This window comes from Mus caroli, unplaced genomic scaffold (genome assembly GCF_978045245.1).
Source record: "Mus caroli unplaced genomic scaffold, Mus_caroli_1 scaffold_10, whole genome shotgun sequence".
NCBI classification, from domain to species: domain Eukaryota; kingdom Metazoa; phylum Chordata; class Mammalia; order Rodentia; family Muridae; genus Mus; species Mus caroli.
This window is the reverse complement of record NW_028227265.1, coordinates 117,875,424-117,892,094: the sequence shown is the minus strand read 5'-3', so window position 1 is coordinate 117,892,094 and position 16,671 is coordinate 117,875,424. Positions and strand designations below refer to the sequence as shown.

General features: G+C 49.5%; 1 protein-coding gene across 3 annotated transcripts in view; it reads right to left on the bottom strand.

Annotated features, from left to right (window-relative positions):
- Cars2 (cysteinyl-tRNA synthetase 2, mitochondrial) overlaps positions 1-16,671 on the bottom strand; it is a 43,594-nt gene that overhangs the window by 18,519 nt on the left and 8,404 nt on the right. For all 3 annotated transcript variants that reach the window (XM_029480565.2, XM_021169841.2, XM_021169842.2), the window contains exons 4-6: positions 10,931-11,002; positions 10,307-10,412; positions 5,778-5,861 (exon numbers count right to left, since the gene is read on the bottom strand). In XM_029480565.2, the coding sequence (XP_029336425.1) occupies positions 5,778-5,861; positions 10,307-10,412; positions 10,931-11,002 (262 nt within the window). The remainder of the gene's footprint in view (positions 1-5,777; positions 5,862-10,306; positions 10,413-10,930; positions 11,003-16,671) is intronic.

The window sequence follows — 16,671 nt, the reverse complement described above, 5'->3', positions numbered from 1 at the left end:
CTAGCAAGCTGGCTGACCCAGGCGGGGTTACCTATGTCCCCAGTTTGACACAGGGCTGGTTCTACTCATACAGCTTCCCTGAATACCCCTGAACACCCTGATTACCCCCTGAATACCCTGAATACCCTGAATACCCCTGAACACCCTGACTACCCCTGAGCACCCTGACTACCCCCAAATACCCTCACTGCTTGCAAGGATGATGTAGGCTTGGGTGAAGCCCTGGGTATCTCAGGATGATGGATTTTTCAGTACACACTGGTTCAGATGTGGTATGTCTAGATTTTGTGAAACAACTACACCTCAAAGAAAAAGGTAAAGTCAGTGGCACCAGGCAGGCAGGGTGACTCACAAACAAGGCCCGGGAGAATGGAGGCTGTGAGGCTTCATTGACAACACACTGGAGGACTCTGCAGACTCCACGATACACTGTGGACAAGGGTTATGTCCAGCCAAACTGACTTCAAGAGAAAATGGTAGAATACTGCTATTGTAGGGCCCAGAAAGCACAAGGAATGTCCCCAAACAGAGGATTTCTCCCAGAAACAGCTAGAAACAAATCCAAGACAGGCAACAGGCAGGATGAAGCCTAAGGCTGCCAGTGCCAACACACACACAGAACCAATCTGAATGACATGAGAAGGCGGGGTGCACGCAAAGGAGCCTTCTAATCAGGCAGACTACTGGACCAACAGAGGACAGTGGCTACCCGTCAATCTCAGTACCCGTAACGCCCAGCACCTGAACAGAAAGGGGCCCCCAAACCTCGAGTGACAGTTTTCATGATCAGAGCCTTGGCAACACCCGCTTCACTGTAACACATAGCACAGTTTTGTTCTCAGACTGCTGAGAGGGGTGGAGAAGAGAGGTCTCAGTGCCCACTCCGTTCATTTCCCACTAGAGAAATCGCAGAGCCTCCAGAATGTGGAGGGAGCTCACCCCACAGCTAAGCAGAGCGCCCAGCCACATCAGAAAATGACGGGGAAGCTGGTGAAAGCACAGAGCCAGTGACAAATTCAAGAGTCAGTAAAGAGCACCTTACTACGGAAGAAAACAAGCCCACGTTTAGCAAGCGCCTAATGGTTCCTAAGACTAAGGGCAGCTTTGAGCGGAACCAGCTCTTTCTTCCTTTATATCTTTTGTGGGGGGAGAGGGGGTGTTTAGACTGCATGGACCGAAGGACTAGGAGTTAGACAGACTCCTTGATCAGCAGACAGATCGGAAGAGAGGCCATGACCAGGTATTGACAGTGTTCCGCACCCTCCTAACCTGAGACAGGCAGCGCATCTCAGAACAAAGATCTTGTAAGCTTATGTCTCTCAGCAGCAGGCCCTCTGCTAATGCACGGGTTCAACAAGTTCAGGGCTGCACCGGGACACATAACAGTCTGTGCTCATCGGCCATGCCATCTGTCTTCATACTGACAAACCCTACATTGGGAAAGAAAGACAAAGTCCCTGCCCTCAAGGAGAAGCTGGGCTTTGGCTTGCTTTCCTCTGTGAATGCGCGTTAAGTGTATTTCCTCGCCCCTAATAAAGAAAGGCCTTTCTTTTTTTCTTTTTTTTTTTTTTTTAAGATTTATTTATTTATTATATGTAAGTACACTGTAGCTGTCCTCAGCACACCAGAAGAGGGCGTCAGATCTCATTTCGGGTGGTTGTGAGCCACCATGTGGTTGCTGGGATTTGAACTCTGGACCTTCAGAAGAGCAGTCGGGTGCTCTTACCCACTGAGCCATCTCACCAGCCCAAGAAAGGCCTTTCTTTACCTGTTCATTCTGTGATGAGATTTTTCCAACTGTCACCCGTCACACAAGGTCTTTCCTGCTCTTTAACTCTTTCACTGGCTGAGAACAAGAACAAGAATCTGCTCTAGACCCGTAATTTGTGGTGTCTTGAGAGGGCAGAAGAGGGTGTCAGATCTCCTAGGACTGGGATTACAGGGAGTTGTGAGCTGCTATGTGGGTGCTGGGAATCAACTCGGGGGTCCTCTGGAAGAGCAGCCAAAGCTGTTAACCACTGAACCATCTCTCCAGCCCTTCCCTTACACTCCACTGTTCCCACAGAAACTGTACTATGAAATAACCAAGTAATAGCCTGTCTATGTAAAGTACTCCAGGAAGCAAACAAGAAAATGACAGAGCTGGAATACCCTGTCACAGAAACCCTTTCTGCAGTCAAGAATGTATGCTAGGATTGCTAACAGGACTGTCCTGCGTCATCTTTTGGCAATGAGTGTATTACCCACATCTGCAGATGCTCACAAGTGTGCTAAGCCGTAAATTAAATTATCAATCTGTATGAAGAACGTGGCATGAAGGGGAAACCATGAAACAGCCTGCAAATCCCAGCGAGCCAATGGGGTCGGGGACAGAAGTGGAATGGGAAGGGAGACATGGGGGAGGGATGCAGGGGGAATGTTCTATAGGACCTGGGGATACAAAGCATCCAGAGACAACCTCAGTCAGGCACTTTCGATGGTGAGGAGGGGAGTCAAGCACTGTCATGGGGAAGGGTTGCCACCGAGGGACCAGGGCCGGGCAGGGCCAATGCAAAAGCATAATTCAAGTACCCCAGGCCAGGGCCACATCACTGGGTGACCACAGGACTGCAACCTAGGAGAAAGAAGTCAGGAGCAGGACCCACTTCTCCATCCTTCCTATTGAGTTACTGCTACAATTCAAAATTTGAAGAGAAAAGCCTTGTTCTAAAAATGACAAATCCATGCAGTAGAGACAGAAGGGCACAGCGCCTTTGTTTTGCTAAACACTAATCCCCAATTTCAAACCTCTACACACACTGTGCTTTTGAATAAGGCACTTCCAACAGTGAGAGGCGGGTGGGGGCGGGGTGGAGGGAGCACCTGTCACTCACTGCTGGGGATGCAAGCAGGGTGGTGCTGCCGCTTTGGGAGTCGTATTGGCGATGCCTCACAGAACCAAGCAGGTTTTCCATGTGACACAGCCATCGCTCGCCTTGGTGTTTACCCAAGATGCTGAAAACAGTCACAAAATCCTGCACACGGATGCTCGCCACAGCAGCCTGATCCCTAACTGCCCAAATATGGACGCAGTCAAGATGGACTTCAAAGATACTCCAGCATACAGACAGTAGGCACACAGACAAGATAGCGTATGGAACTTAGTACCAGTGAGAGCCAAGCTACTGAAGTGTGCAAAGATCTACAAAGCTTGAAAGGGTCTAGCCAGGGGAGCGCAGTGGCCATGCCTCTAAGTCCAGTCCTCAGGAGGCTGAGGAAAGGAGACCTCCTCAAGATTAAGGCACCTTGGGCTACATAGTAGCAAACAAGACTGTCTCCAAAAAGCCACAAAAGCCTATGACTGCAGAAAGAAGCCAACCTGGAAAAGCCAGTGGTGAATGTGTACAACTTTGCAACACTCTGGAGAAACAAAGTTCAGGATAGTAAAAAGGTCACTGGGGTTGAGGTAGCAGGGACAGGGAAACTGGGCACAGATGGTCGTGAAGCTGGAAACCACTGCACGTGACTGGGCCACCGGAACAAGACATGGGGCATTTACCCAAATGCACAGACTCTCAATCCCAAGGGGCGTGCTAACATGAACTGCATACTAGCGGGATGCGGCTTACTGATGTCTAGACTGCTCTAGGGGATGATAGGACTGAGCAAGAGGAGGTCAAATAGGAATTCTGTACCTTCCCTTTGTTGGGCTACAAACCCCAGTGGCACTGAAAACACAAACCCTGTGGTGTTAGCAATCTGTCTAAGCTCCACCCCACAGTTACCTGGCAACAGCCAGGTAGGCCTGACCGGCTCCTCCTCCCTCTCTTGCTCTTCCCTTCTTGCTCCCACTCTATCCCCTTGCCTCTTCCCCCCTCTCTCCATGTCTCATGGCCAGCCTCTACTCCTCTTTTGTTCTCTCTCTCTCTCTCTCTCTCTCTGTCTCTCTCTCTCTCTCTCTCTCTCTCTCTGCCTCTACTACCCTCTTAACTCCCCTCCCCATGCCCTGAATAAACTCTATTCTATCCTATACCCCCTGAGGGCTGGTCCCTCAGGGAAGGGATGCCTTGGCATGGGCCTGCTGAGACATCCCCTTCCCCCAAACCTCACCATACATCCATAGAACATATCCCTCCTCTCTTTATCTTTTTATAAACACATCATGTGGAGATAAAATCAAAAGCTGGGCCTGGAGGCACGCATCTGCAGTCCCAGCACTTGGGGGAGAAAAGCAGGATCCGAAGGTCCAGGTCTTCCTCTGCTGTGAGGCAAGTTCCAGGTTAGCCTTGGCTACATGAGACTTCCCCACAATCAAATTCGAATCACCAAACTAGCTTGATTCTGCCAAAACTTGCAACTCTCCCAGAGCCCTCTTCCTGCAAGGCACAACCCAAGCCTATCTTAACCCACCACCCATAGGTATGGAGATCCCAGAATGCTTTGTTAGAGAGAAGGTTCAACAGGTGGCTATTGATTGGGGAAAAGTAACATATAATTTCTGAGAGCCAAATAAACAAGGCTATTACAAATTAAATTAAGCCAAGTATGGTGGCACATTCTGGCACTTTGGCACTTGGTTTGACTCTGTTACTTCTAAGGGCAGCCTGGTCCACACAGCAAGTTCCAGGATGGCCAGGGCTACACAGTGGAACCCTTTCTCAAAAATAAGTAATAAGCCGGGGGGGGGGGGGGGGGCTGGTGAGATGGCTCAGCGGTTAAGAGCACTGACTGCTCTTCCAGAGGTCCTGAGTTCAAATCCCAGCAACCACATGGTGGCTCACAACCATCTGTAATGAGATCTGACGCCCTCTTCTGGTGTGTCTGAAGACAACTACAATGTACTTACATATAATAAATAAATAAATCTTTAAAAAAAAAAAAAGTAATAAGCCGGGCGTGATGGTGCACGTCTTTAATCCCAGCACTCGAGAGGCAGAGGCAGGAGGATTTCTGAGTTCCAGGCCAGCCTGGTCTACAGAGTGAGTTCCAGGACAGCCAGGGCTGCACAGAGAAACCCTGTCTCAAAAAAAAAAAAAAAAAAAAAAGTAATAAAAATTAAAAACTAGATGGGTGATGAATGTGTCATCCACAAGTCTCTATCCACAGACACTCAGAGGGAGACTAAGCCTGTAAACTAATTACCAATGAAGACGGAAGCACATGGCATAGAGAAAAGGCTGTGTAACACAGTCAGGAAAGTCTCACTGAGCAAACAGGGACCAGAGATGGTTCTTTCAAAGAACAGCAGAAGGCAAAGTGGGGGAGGAATACAGGAGAAATGTTACAGCAGATGTGGGGATACAAAGTAGCCAGGAAGCCAAGTGCAGGTCATGAGTTACAGCAGTGACTTAAAGGCACCTGCTGCCATGCCCATGATCCTTAATGGTTTACATCTAGTTCTACATATTTATTATTTCTTCTTCTTCATAAAAAATGACTACTTTGACCTAACAAACTGATAAACCACAAATAGCACAGGAATAGACAGACTTACCTTGGGAACTTCTATTATATGTATAACAGCAAGCAGTAGGAGAGGGTCTCACTATGACATGCATACATGTCCCATGCAAAGAAAATTCCACAAGGAGAGGGAACAAACACATGGCCTGGGGCAGAGCAGGACAGAGGCACGGGATGCTGAGCTACCATTCAAACTGTCTTTGCAAGTCTCATCTGTTCATGGAAACAGATTAACTCCAGAGCAGGGTTAAGGACCCCAAGGCAGCCCATGCCTGCCCAGCTCCAGACCTAACTCTCAGAGGCTGAGGCCCACAGGGGCACACATCGACACCTACCTGGCTCTGCAGTGGCACTGGGAACCGTGTTGACCAGCTTGCCATACTTGTCCCCTCGGGCATGCAGATCGAAGTAGACGCTGCCTGTTTGATAGAGACGGTCATGAGTTTAGTGCCTCCCGTCCGAGGCAGCACATCTGAGAAGTCTAACGGTAACGAGAAGTCTAGCTCAGCACAGAAGATGGTGCTTGGTCTCATCAGGCCAGAACAGAAAAGAGCAGCCCGCTTCCTTAACATTACCCGGGCACTGCATAACCTGAGAACACACTGAGTGTGCTCTGCAAAAGGTTTCCATAGGTCCAGTTAGTAGGGAGAAGGAAGGGAGGGAGGCAGGGAGGGGGGGAGGGAATAAAAAGCCTTAAAAGGATATGCCAATAAGCCCAGAAAAACAAGTCCAAGGCCACCCTGAGCTACACAGAGTCTCCATCATTACAACAAAACGTAACAATAGGTTACACAGAGAGACTCTGACTTGAAAAACAAACAAAAAACCAACAACAAACAAACAAAACAACCCCACACTCAGTTCTTCAGCCTTTACTTGCATGCTAATTTAAAGACACTATTCTTGGGGCTGGAGAGATGGCTCTGTCAATAAGGAGTCTGCCATGCAAGCATGGGGACCTGAGTTCAAATCTCCAGCACACACATAAAAAGTCAGGCATGGGAGTGTATGCCAGTAACCCCAGCCCAGGGCTGGGTGGAGACGGGAGACCCATGGAGCTCACTGGGCAGCCAGCCTGGTTGAATCAATGGGCTTCAGGTTCTGTGAGAGACCCTATCTCAAACCTAAAGTCAACAGGAAGACACTCAACATCTACCTCAGGCTCACACATGTGCACACACACACACACACACACACACGTACACACACGTGCACACACATGCAACACACATGTGTATGCACAGCGCCACACACAGTACTATCTATATACAAACGACACACACACACAAAGACACTAATCTCTGCCCAGGCAACTTCTACACCAACACTGCCTACTCTCTGCGTGTGCCCCTGAGATGTTCTGCTGAGATGTCTATGACCATCCACTTCTTCAGACTGAATGAAAGAACCTCTACCAGGAAGGACAGCCTCAGACCAGGGTCTACTTCCAGAAGCATGAGATAAAGGGGCCAGGGGAGCCGGGCGGTGATGGCACATGCCTTTAATCCCAGCACTTGGGAGGCAGAGGCAGGTGGATTTCTGAGTTGGAGGCCAGCCTGGTCTACAGAGTGAGTTCCAGGACAGCCAGGGCAACACAGAGAAACCCTGTCTCGAAAAACCAAAAACCAAAAAATAAAAGGGGGGTGGGGGTGGGGGAGCTGAAGCCGGCAACAGCACTAACTGCTTCCACACCCAGCCTGCAATCTAGCTCCCTCCCAGGAGGGTAGTGATCCAGGCTAGCGTGTGCTCCTGGCTAGTGTGTGCTGACAGAAGCCGTGCGTTTCGAGTGTGCTCCCTGAAGTCATCTGAAGGCCACCATCCATGACTGCCACTAGAAAGCATGTACAGGAGCAATCCTCACCCCTACAGGTGTTTCTCTCTCCCTTTTCCTCAATCTCTCTGCTTACTGATTTATACCTGTTCTGTCTTTCCCGGGAACACTGACTGCCTTCAACACACGGGATTTTAAGATGGAGGTGGCTCTGTGCTTGGCAGACCCAAACAGCCCCAAGTGCCCGTGCTTTAGTCTGAGCTTTTGGGGAGACAGTGGTTTCTTCGGAGAGGGGAGAAGGTCGGGTGGCTTTGAAAGCACAGCCAGCTAACCAAGTAGCATCTTGACCTGCTCCTTAGTGCCCTGGTCATGCAGAGTCCGCTGCTGAGCTAGACCCCTACCCTCACACCCAGGCCAACTAGCCCCAGATGCAGGCAGAGTGGAGATGGGAGAGTCTAGGGCCAGGTGAGCTACCTCCTCTATGTACACACTCTGAAATGCTCAAAAAGAAACTGCTTTGCCTTGCTGAAGTTAACAGTTTGCTGAATAGACAGTTTTCACAAATAGTTCCAAGATCACAGTGCAGCTAAGCCCCGTGCAACTGTCACAAAGCCCAAGCCACTGCAGTTTGAGTGAATATAAGATACTCTGAATTAAATTTACAGTAACATGCAAGACTACAAGGCCTAAGGCCGGGTATCATTAGCACAGACAAGCCTTTAATCCCAGCAGAGGCAGGCGAAGGTAGATTGAAGGAAGGCAGGTGGAGCTCTATGAGTTCCAGGCTGGCAAGAACTACACAGTGAGATGTTTTTTTTGAAGACAGGATGGGCGGACAGACAGACAGACGGATGCATGCATGCACATGCAGACGGCATCCACTCCTGGAGAACAGCAGCCAAGGAAACAGCTTGTGTTCTCTGAAGCGGAAGTCCATGGTCACTTTCTACCCCAACAACAATTACCCTGCGCTGGAATAAGCTGCAATGGCACCTCAGTTTTCTCAAATGGTTTCTTTGGGGACAAATTCTAAATATGCCAAAGTAGACAGCATAGAAACGTCAGTGCTTCCCCTGTGTGCAGGCCCTGGCACGTTCCCTCCACTGTGAGATGGGGCTCTAGGGGACATGTGCCCAGGGGCAAGGACCTGGCTCCAATCTTGGCCCTGTACCTGTGACCCAGTGGTAAGAGTGCTTGCTGCGAAAGCAGGGGGCCAGTGTTCAAACCCCAAGCATCCACATAAAACCCAGGTGTGGCTCCACACACCTGTATCATCCCCAGTGCTTGGGATAAAGAGAGCCATACCCTGGGAGCTCACCAGTCAGCCAGTCAGCCTAGCTGAAAGTTCAGGCTTAGCGAGAGACCCTCTCGGGAAGTGGGGTGGAGGGGAGCGGTGGCTACCATGGTGTGGTTCAAGCACAGGTCCCTGCTCTACAACGTGGGATCTGATGATCCAAGCTGAATCTGTAAGAAGAAATGCTGGGTGGCCTCCTAAGGGACAAGCTCAGCCACCGGCATGGGACTTTTGGTGTCACCCCTGCTAAGATGGTTTTGCAGAGTGGCACCTCGGTGCCACTCCTGAAATGCTGCTGTTTTCCTGATAAAAGGAACCCTTCTAGCCGTGCGGTCAGCTCCTAACCGCATGCACTCTCAGCACACGTGTTGGGACGAAGACAGTGTTGCAATTGCTTTTCCACATATCACATGTGGAGGAGAGCGGGAAGCTCTCCAGGAGTCTGTCTCAAGAGACTGTTTTGTGGTAGCCGGGCGCGGTGGCGCACACCTTTAATCCCAGCATTTGGGAGGCAGAGGCAGGCGGATTTCTGAGTTCGAGGACAGCCTGGTTTACAGAGTGAGTTCCAGGACAGCCAGGGCTACACAGAGAAACCCTGTCTCGAAAAAACAAAAAAACAAAAAGAAAACAAACTGTTTTGTGGAGGGAGAGTCGAGTGAGGAGCTCCCAGACAGCTGGTGAAAGTGCTGGGGGGAGGCCACACGGCAGGCAACCTGGAGACGAAGGCAGCATCTCCCACAGTTCTCCCAGTATAATGACTGCCAACCAGGACAGGCAACCAGCTTGAAATGGAGGAACTGCTTAGAACCATGTTAGGTTGTCTTTATGCGGTGTGCTGGCTAGCCTTCCGTTTTCACACAAGCTAGAGTTGTCTGAACGGAGGGAGCCTCAGGTGAGAAAAGTGCCTCCGTAAGACCCAGCGACTGGGCATTTTATTAGGGATTGATGGGGGAGAGCCCAGCCCATTGTGGGTGGGGCCATCCCTGGACTGTTGGTCCTGGGAGCTCAGCAGTCTAAGCAAGCCATGGGAAGCAAGCCAGTAAGTAGCACTCCTCCATGGCCTCTGCATCAGCTCCTGCCTCCTGGTTCCTGTCCTGTTTGAGTTTCTGTCCTGATGTCCTTCAATAATGAACAGTGACATGGAAATGTAAGCTGAATAAACCCTTCCTTTCCCAGCTTGCTTTTTGGTCATGGTGTTTCGCTGCAGCAATAGAAACCCTCACTAAGACACCTGGTATCTGGTTAAGTGGCTCTGCAGACTGTGAATACTCTGCATAGAGCCTTCTTCTAACTGCTTGGCTGAGTGGGATGAATAAATACACACTGCTATCATAGCACTTAACATACCCACAGTACACTCGAGTGTCTCCCAATGTATGTGTGTATATAGGCACTAGCCCGTGCACACATGCACAATTATAACACAACCCTGAGATACATAATTTAAAATCTGGAAAAAAAAGAATAGACTCGGGGTGGAGCGACCAGTGGTTGAGAGTGCTTTGCTTTCAGAGGACCCAAATATAGTTCCAGATACCCACATCGGTTACTGCTTGTAACCTCAGCCCCTGGCTGCCGCCCTCCATGAGCGCACATCAGCACACACATATACATCCATAAAAATGAAATACATCCATAAAAATGAAAATGTTTTAAAAATGAACCGGACCAGTGTTGCAGACCCAGCACCAAGCCCACATCAACCCAGCCAGCAATGTGTCTGCACTCCTCACCCTGGGCATACCCTGCATCTCACCAGCTCCCCCCCCCACCCCCCTGAGATTAACCTTCATGCTAACCTGCGGCTGTCGAGTAAGCATGGCCGTGAGCAATGATGCCCTTGATGAAAGCAATGATCTGAGGGATGTTCTCAGTGACTCTCAAATACACTGTTGGCGGCAGAACCTGGGAGGAAGCAGAGACCATGGGCACCACGGGTGATTTCCGTGCTCAGGATCCACGCACAGACTTAGCGAGACGGGGGCGGCGGCCATCCTAAGTCATGCTTGCCATGATGCCCCCAGTGAGCCAACTGGCTTTTCCTGCGTCGTTTCCCTACTGACTCTCAACAGACACAGGCACTGGAGGGGAACGAGGAGCCAGACAGCTAGACCTTGGTGCCAGGAATGTGCCTGACTCTGATAGGAATGTAAGATAAACCATGGCGTTCTGGCAAGAGTACAGACTAACTTATTCACAAAAGCTCGTTCAGGCCCTAAGAGAAGAACCCAGTTCATCCTACTGCCCCGGGACCAGCTCCCCCCACCAAGCTCATCACAGGGCCCACTCTGCAGACCTAGATCTGTTCCTTTCTTCAGTCTTGCCACCACAGGGCCTGGACGCAGGCACTAGCAACCGGCTGTTCTAGATCATGCGGGACAGCTACCACTGCCCCTTTACGAAGGGTAAAAACCACAGCTTACCTTCAGGGCTGCCATGTCTTGTTTAAATTCTTCCTCAAAAAGACTGGCGAGAGAAGCAGGCGACACGTTCATCTGCAACAGGTCAGACAAAGACATCAGCACATCTGGAAGACCCAAAGATCCATGGTGGCAGACCAGGCCACCCCTGCAGACAGGATGGTAGCCACATGCTCCACTGGGGCTCAGCCTCAAGATCTGAGTGTTTGAGGTATTAAATCTACCCTAGCGCTCAGGAGCCAAAGGGCTTATGGGCCCCGCCCTCTGGGTACAGAGAAAAGTGGGTGAGTAACTGCCTCATTTCTACCACATGATAAACCAACCCCCACCCTCCACCAGGGCAGCAAGCAGCTACTCCAAAGGACAAGAAATGAGTTCCTATCGCACCTTAGCCACAGCAAGAAGAAATGGTTAAGAAATAAAATTAGGGCTGGTGAGATGGCTCAGTGGGTAAGAGCACCCAACTGTTCTTCCGATGGTCCAGAGTTCAAATCCCAGCAACCACATGGTGGCTCACAACCATCCGTAACGAGATCTGGCGCCCTCTTCTGGAGTGTCTGAAGACAGCTACAGTGTACTTACATATAATAAATAAATAAATCTTTAAAAAAATTAAATTAAATTAAATTAAACTTTAAAAAAAGCCTTAGAGAAGTACGTGAAAGGAACAGGACACAGTAATCAGGGAAGATACTGATGTCCTCAGACTGGGGCTACCCTGAGCTCCCGAAGCTTCAGGTGGCTGTCACAGTAGGGCATCTGGGCACACAGACCTTTAGTGCTGGGACCTGGGTCTGTAAGAGCAGAGCAGGGGACACAGACGTTCTGGCCCAGAAGCAGCATTCTTTGTAACTGATCCCAGCATGGATGGGGGAGGGGGAGGTGAGGCTCCACCCCGGCTGAGGGGTTATGGGCAACTGAGGGCCGCTTGAGTTAAGGGAAGTCATTTTTCCACAGGGTCTGTTGCATGGTCATCAGTGCAGCATTACCTAACTCAATGTGTCACAAAAATAAACAAGAACATCAAAGGGGAGACGTGCATATGTGTGTGTATGTGTGTGTGTGTGTATGCATAAAATTGTCAAAGAATAGCTTATTTTAAATTAAAAGTAGGTGCTAAATATTATTAGTAAATGGCTTTAATCTCAGCACTGGGAGGCAGAGGCAGGCAGATCTCTGAATTCAAGGCTATCCTGGTCTACAGAGTGAGTTCCACCTTAACCAAGGCAACATAGCAAAACTGTTTCAAACAAACGAACAAACAAGCAAAGCAGGCTTCATACACAACTTGTATAAGATTCCACAATGTACCTACACTCAACAAGCAGCACCTACTGTGTGCTGGGCCTGCCTAAAGCACACCCAACTATCTCTTGAAACACATTTCCTTTTTCGTGAGATAAGACATTTCTGCTCCGGAGCATCAAGAATCCCTGTCAAGTTTCTCAGCGGCACTGGTGGAGCCTGGTGGCCAACAGACTGACAGGGCTCTAATGCAGTAGCCACAACCCCTGAGACTGACTTCAAGGACAGTGGGTGTGGCCCGGGAGCTGGCTGCCACTTCTTTCCAACTCTGTGGCCCCAGGACCATCACTGAGCAACATAGCCCCTTAGACGGCTGGGAAGATGGAGTGTCCAGGTGAGATACAAGCACCGCATAGTCGCTGAGCAGAGATGGAGCCCCCAGCTCTGAGAGCAGCCATGTTCCCTCTGTAGGGCACAACATACTCCCTAAGAGCTTTCTGCTTTGATCTTTACCCCTCCTAATTCTGAGAAAGTAGGAATACACATGTCCAGATGTCCCAAACCCCATCTATTTACCCGCTGTGGTACTGTACATATCTACATCTATTTCTGTACAAATCTACGTGTATCCCTATTGAGTTTCATTTTTATTTTGATCTTGATACCTTTCATCTTTCATCAGTTCTCTTAAGTCTCTTCTTTTTTCGAGACAGGGTTTCTCTGTATAGCCCTGGCTGTCCTGGAACTCACTCTGTTATCCAGGCTGTCCTCGAACTCAGAGAGCTGCCTGCCTCTGCCTCCCAAGTGTTGGGATCAAAGGCATGCATTGCCACCACCAGGCCTTTTTATTTTTTTTAAGTTTTTAATTTTATATGTCTGGATGTTTGCCTGCATACCTGTCTGTGTAGGACATGCATGCAATGCCCAGGGTGACCAGAAGAGGGCGTCAGATCACCTGGAAGTGAGTTACAGATGGTAGCCCTGCCCCGTGGGAGTGGAGGGGGGTGGTGGGTGGGGTTTCAAAGCATGGTCCTCTCTGTGCTCTGAGCCACTGAGCCATCTCTCCAGCTCCCCCTTTCCAGTGTTTCAACTGTATGGTCATTCACAGCATGCTGAGAACTTGATTTATATTTTCCAATCATTTCTATTTCTCAGTCTCCCTACATAAATGGATCGGCACTCGGAAACAGACCGAAAAACCCTTCCCCTTGGGAAGCCACAGAATCATCCTGGGATTTCTACGAGAAATCTAGGGCTCTGCCCTCCTTATATCTCATCTCTGATCTGCCTTAAGTTGGCTGTGTGGACTGTATCTAAATTGGGTTTGTATTTTCCCCAGATGGCTACCCAACTGTCAACACTATTTACTGAATGATTCACCTCCCCCAACCCCAGTGATTTGAAATGCCATCTTTTATCATAAAACAACCCCCATTAATTACTATGTGTATTTCTGGACTCTGTACTATGTTCCATCATCTGTTTATACAAGCTCTGTACAACAGCGTCTGACTGCCGCAGTCTTTGTCTGACAGAGGGCAGAATGGGCTCTAGACGGGAGGCAGACAGGAAGAGGGGGCAGGAGGGAGGGACCCTCTAGGGAGAAGGGCACAGACACCTTAATTCCCACCAAGCTGTCTGTCTTGGGATAATGCATAAAACCTACTAACATCAGTCCTGTGTATGCACGCGCGCGCACACACACACACACACACACACACACACGCACGCACACAGTATCATGTGACTTCTAGTGGGGAGACGGAAAGAAACACAGAGAAGGTGTGGGCCAAAGGGAAGATTACATTCAAGTCCAAGGTGAGCCAGTGAGTTTACTGAGGCCCCTAGCAGGACCACAGGTGACTCGCCGAGCAACTATGAGATCCCCTGCGTAACTTACTGTCCAGAAGCACCAACAAAAAGTCCTGCTCCAGTCAACAATGTCAGGGTGAGAGACCTGGGGACCTCCCGAGATGGGAGGGCCTCCCTTCTCCCCCAGGAGGGCACTCGAGAGGGAAAGACCTTACAGAGTCCCGTGCTAAGGTGATCCCAGCTGCTCTTGTTCACAACAGTAATGGCTATGTCCAGAGAAAGGAAATATACAACACATTTGCTTACACACTCGTACATTTATATACACATACATGTGTTTATACACATATGCACATGTATAAACAAGAAGGTACTGACAAGTGGTGGTGGCGCAGGCCTTTGAGCTCAGCACTTGGGAGGTAGAGGGAGGTGGATCTCTGTGACTTTGAGGCCAGCCTGGCCTACAGAACAAGAACAGAGTTCCAGGACTACACAGAGAAACCCTGTCTCAAAACAAACAAACAAACAAACAAACAAACACAAAGAAGTGGATGAGAAGGAGGGGACTTCTAACTCATGCTACAACATGGGCGTATCTTGATATCCTCACGGGCAGTGTTCCCATCGCCTGTGGCTGGCGGCCCCAGCCTGTTCCCCAGTAGGTGCTCTTCACCAAGGCCAGGGAATGAGATAGCAGCTGCCCACTGTGGAGCTGGACACAAGAGAAGTCTCATGAGGGGTTTCCACACATGTTCCAAGGGGCAAAGGTCTCCCAAGACTCCTTCTGGGAGGCCTGTTCCCACCCACTGAGGTCAGCTTCCCATCAGACCTCCACCAGATTCAAGATAAGAAAATCAAAGCCAGGTGTGGACCTTTAATCCCAGCACACAGGAGGTGGAGGCAGGTGGAGCTCTAGGCCAGCCTGGTCTATGTAACAAGTATTCTGTCTCAAAAATAAAGAAGGAAAGAGAGGTTACGGGAGGTATTAATGTCCCACAGGCTTCAGAAACACAAAGGGCTGGACAGTTTCACAGTAACCCTCAGGTGTGAAAATGAGCAGAAAGTTCCGAAGGGCAGGGGGTGTGGTCGCTCACACCTGTAATCCCGGCTCCTTGAAGGTGGGAGGTTGAAGGGTGGAGCTTAGAGTTCAAGGTCATCTTCAACTACATAGAGAGTTAGAAACCATGTTGGACTATATGAAACCTTGCAAAAACAAACAAACAAACAAACCATAACACAAAACAACACAATACAGGCTTGGCAGTGGTGGCAAAGAACTTTAATCCCAGCACTTGGGAGGCAGAGGCAGGCGGATTTCTGAGTTTGAGGCCAGCCTGGTCTACAAAGTGAGTTCCAGGACAGCCAGGGCTATACAGAGAAACCCTGTCTCAAAAAAAAAACAAAACAAAACAAAACAAAAAAAACAAAAAAGAAAAAAGAAAGAAAAAAAAGAGAGAGAGAAAGAGAGAGAGAAAGAGAGAGAGTGAAAGAAACCAAACCCAAAACAAACAAAAATCCCACAAACATTTCAAAAAATGTCTCCTCACTGAAAAGGTAAGGTCAAGGAGCCAGGAAAGCCCTCTGGTGAGAGTGGCATTCAGGGCACAATGCCCAGTGGAAGAACCCAGAGAGCCCCTGACCTCATGCTTGCTTCCTGGGCTAACTACCTCTCTCCCACCAAGTCTTCAGAGCTGGTGTGGGGCCCAGACCGAGAAGGCAGTCAACCTGTGCGGAAAGACATGCTCTCTGCAGCAGGCCTCAAGCAGAGGCCATGCACGCACACCATAAGGAGGCCATGCACGCACAGAGCTGAAGTCAGAAGCCTGGGGCTGTGGGCTCACTCCAAGGCCCACACCATCCGAGGCTCTGGGTCACCATACATATTCCTGTACAAATGGGGGTGGGGTGGGGGGAATAACTCAAAGTGAAGGTCCTGATACCCTGAGGCAGCCGAAGAGATGTCAGAGAAGACGCGAGGATGAAAACCTGACAGGATGAGGGATATGACTGAGGTAACAACCTCTAGGGAGGCACCAGCGGGTGGGGACTCTTGGAGGGTGCCTGTGCCACCACCTCAATGCCCTGACCAGGAAGAACACGGGCGGTCACGCTAGCGAGTGTTCTTGGGTCTGGAAGGTTCACACTGGAGTAGGCAGAGAGCAGCATCATAGTTGGCACAATCCTATACACAGATGATGTAAACGGCCGGGTAACTCGGGAATCTGTGTGACGGACCTGCAGAGAGCACGGTTTCCATGCGTTCTTTTGGGATATCTGTCTCTGGGTCTGCATGTCCTTCTTGTGCTGTCTCTGTGTCTGCGTGTCCTTCTTGTGCTTCACTGTGTCTGCATGTTCTTCTTGTGCTGTCTATGTGTCTTTATTATTATGATTATGATAATTATTGTTCTGCTTGTTTGTTTTCTCCTATTCTGGTTTGATATTTTGTTTTATTTTTAGATACCTGTTTAGAAAACATTAGAAATGAGAGAAAGGATGTGGATTTGCGTGGGTGAGATGAGGAGAGTCTGGGAGGAGCTGGGGGAGGGAAAACCATAATCAGAATATATTACATGGAAAAAACTATTTTAAAATGAAAGAAAAAAATGAAAAATAAATAAATAAAAAGAGAGTACTAACTCTGCCTGCCTGGCACGGGGGGGGGGGGGGGGGGGGGCTGTTCCCCAGAC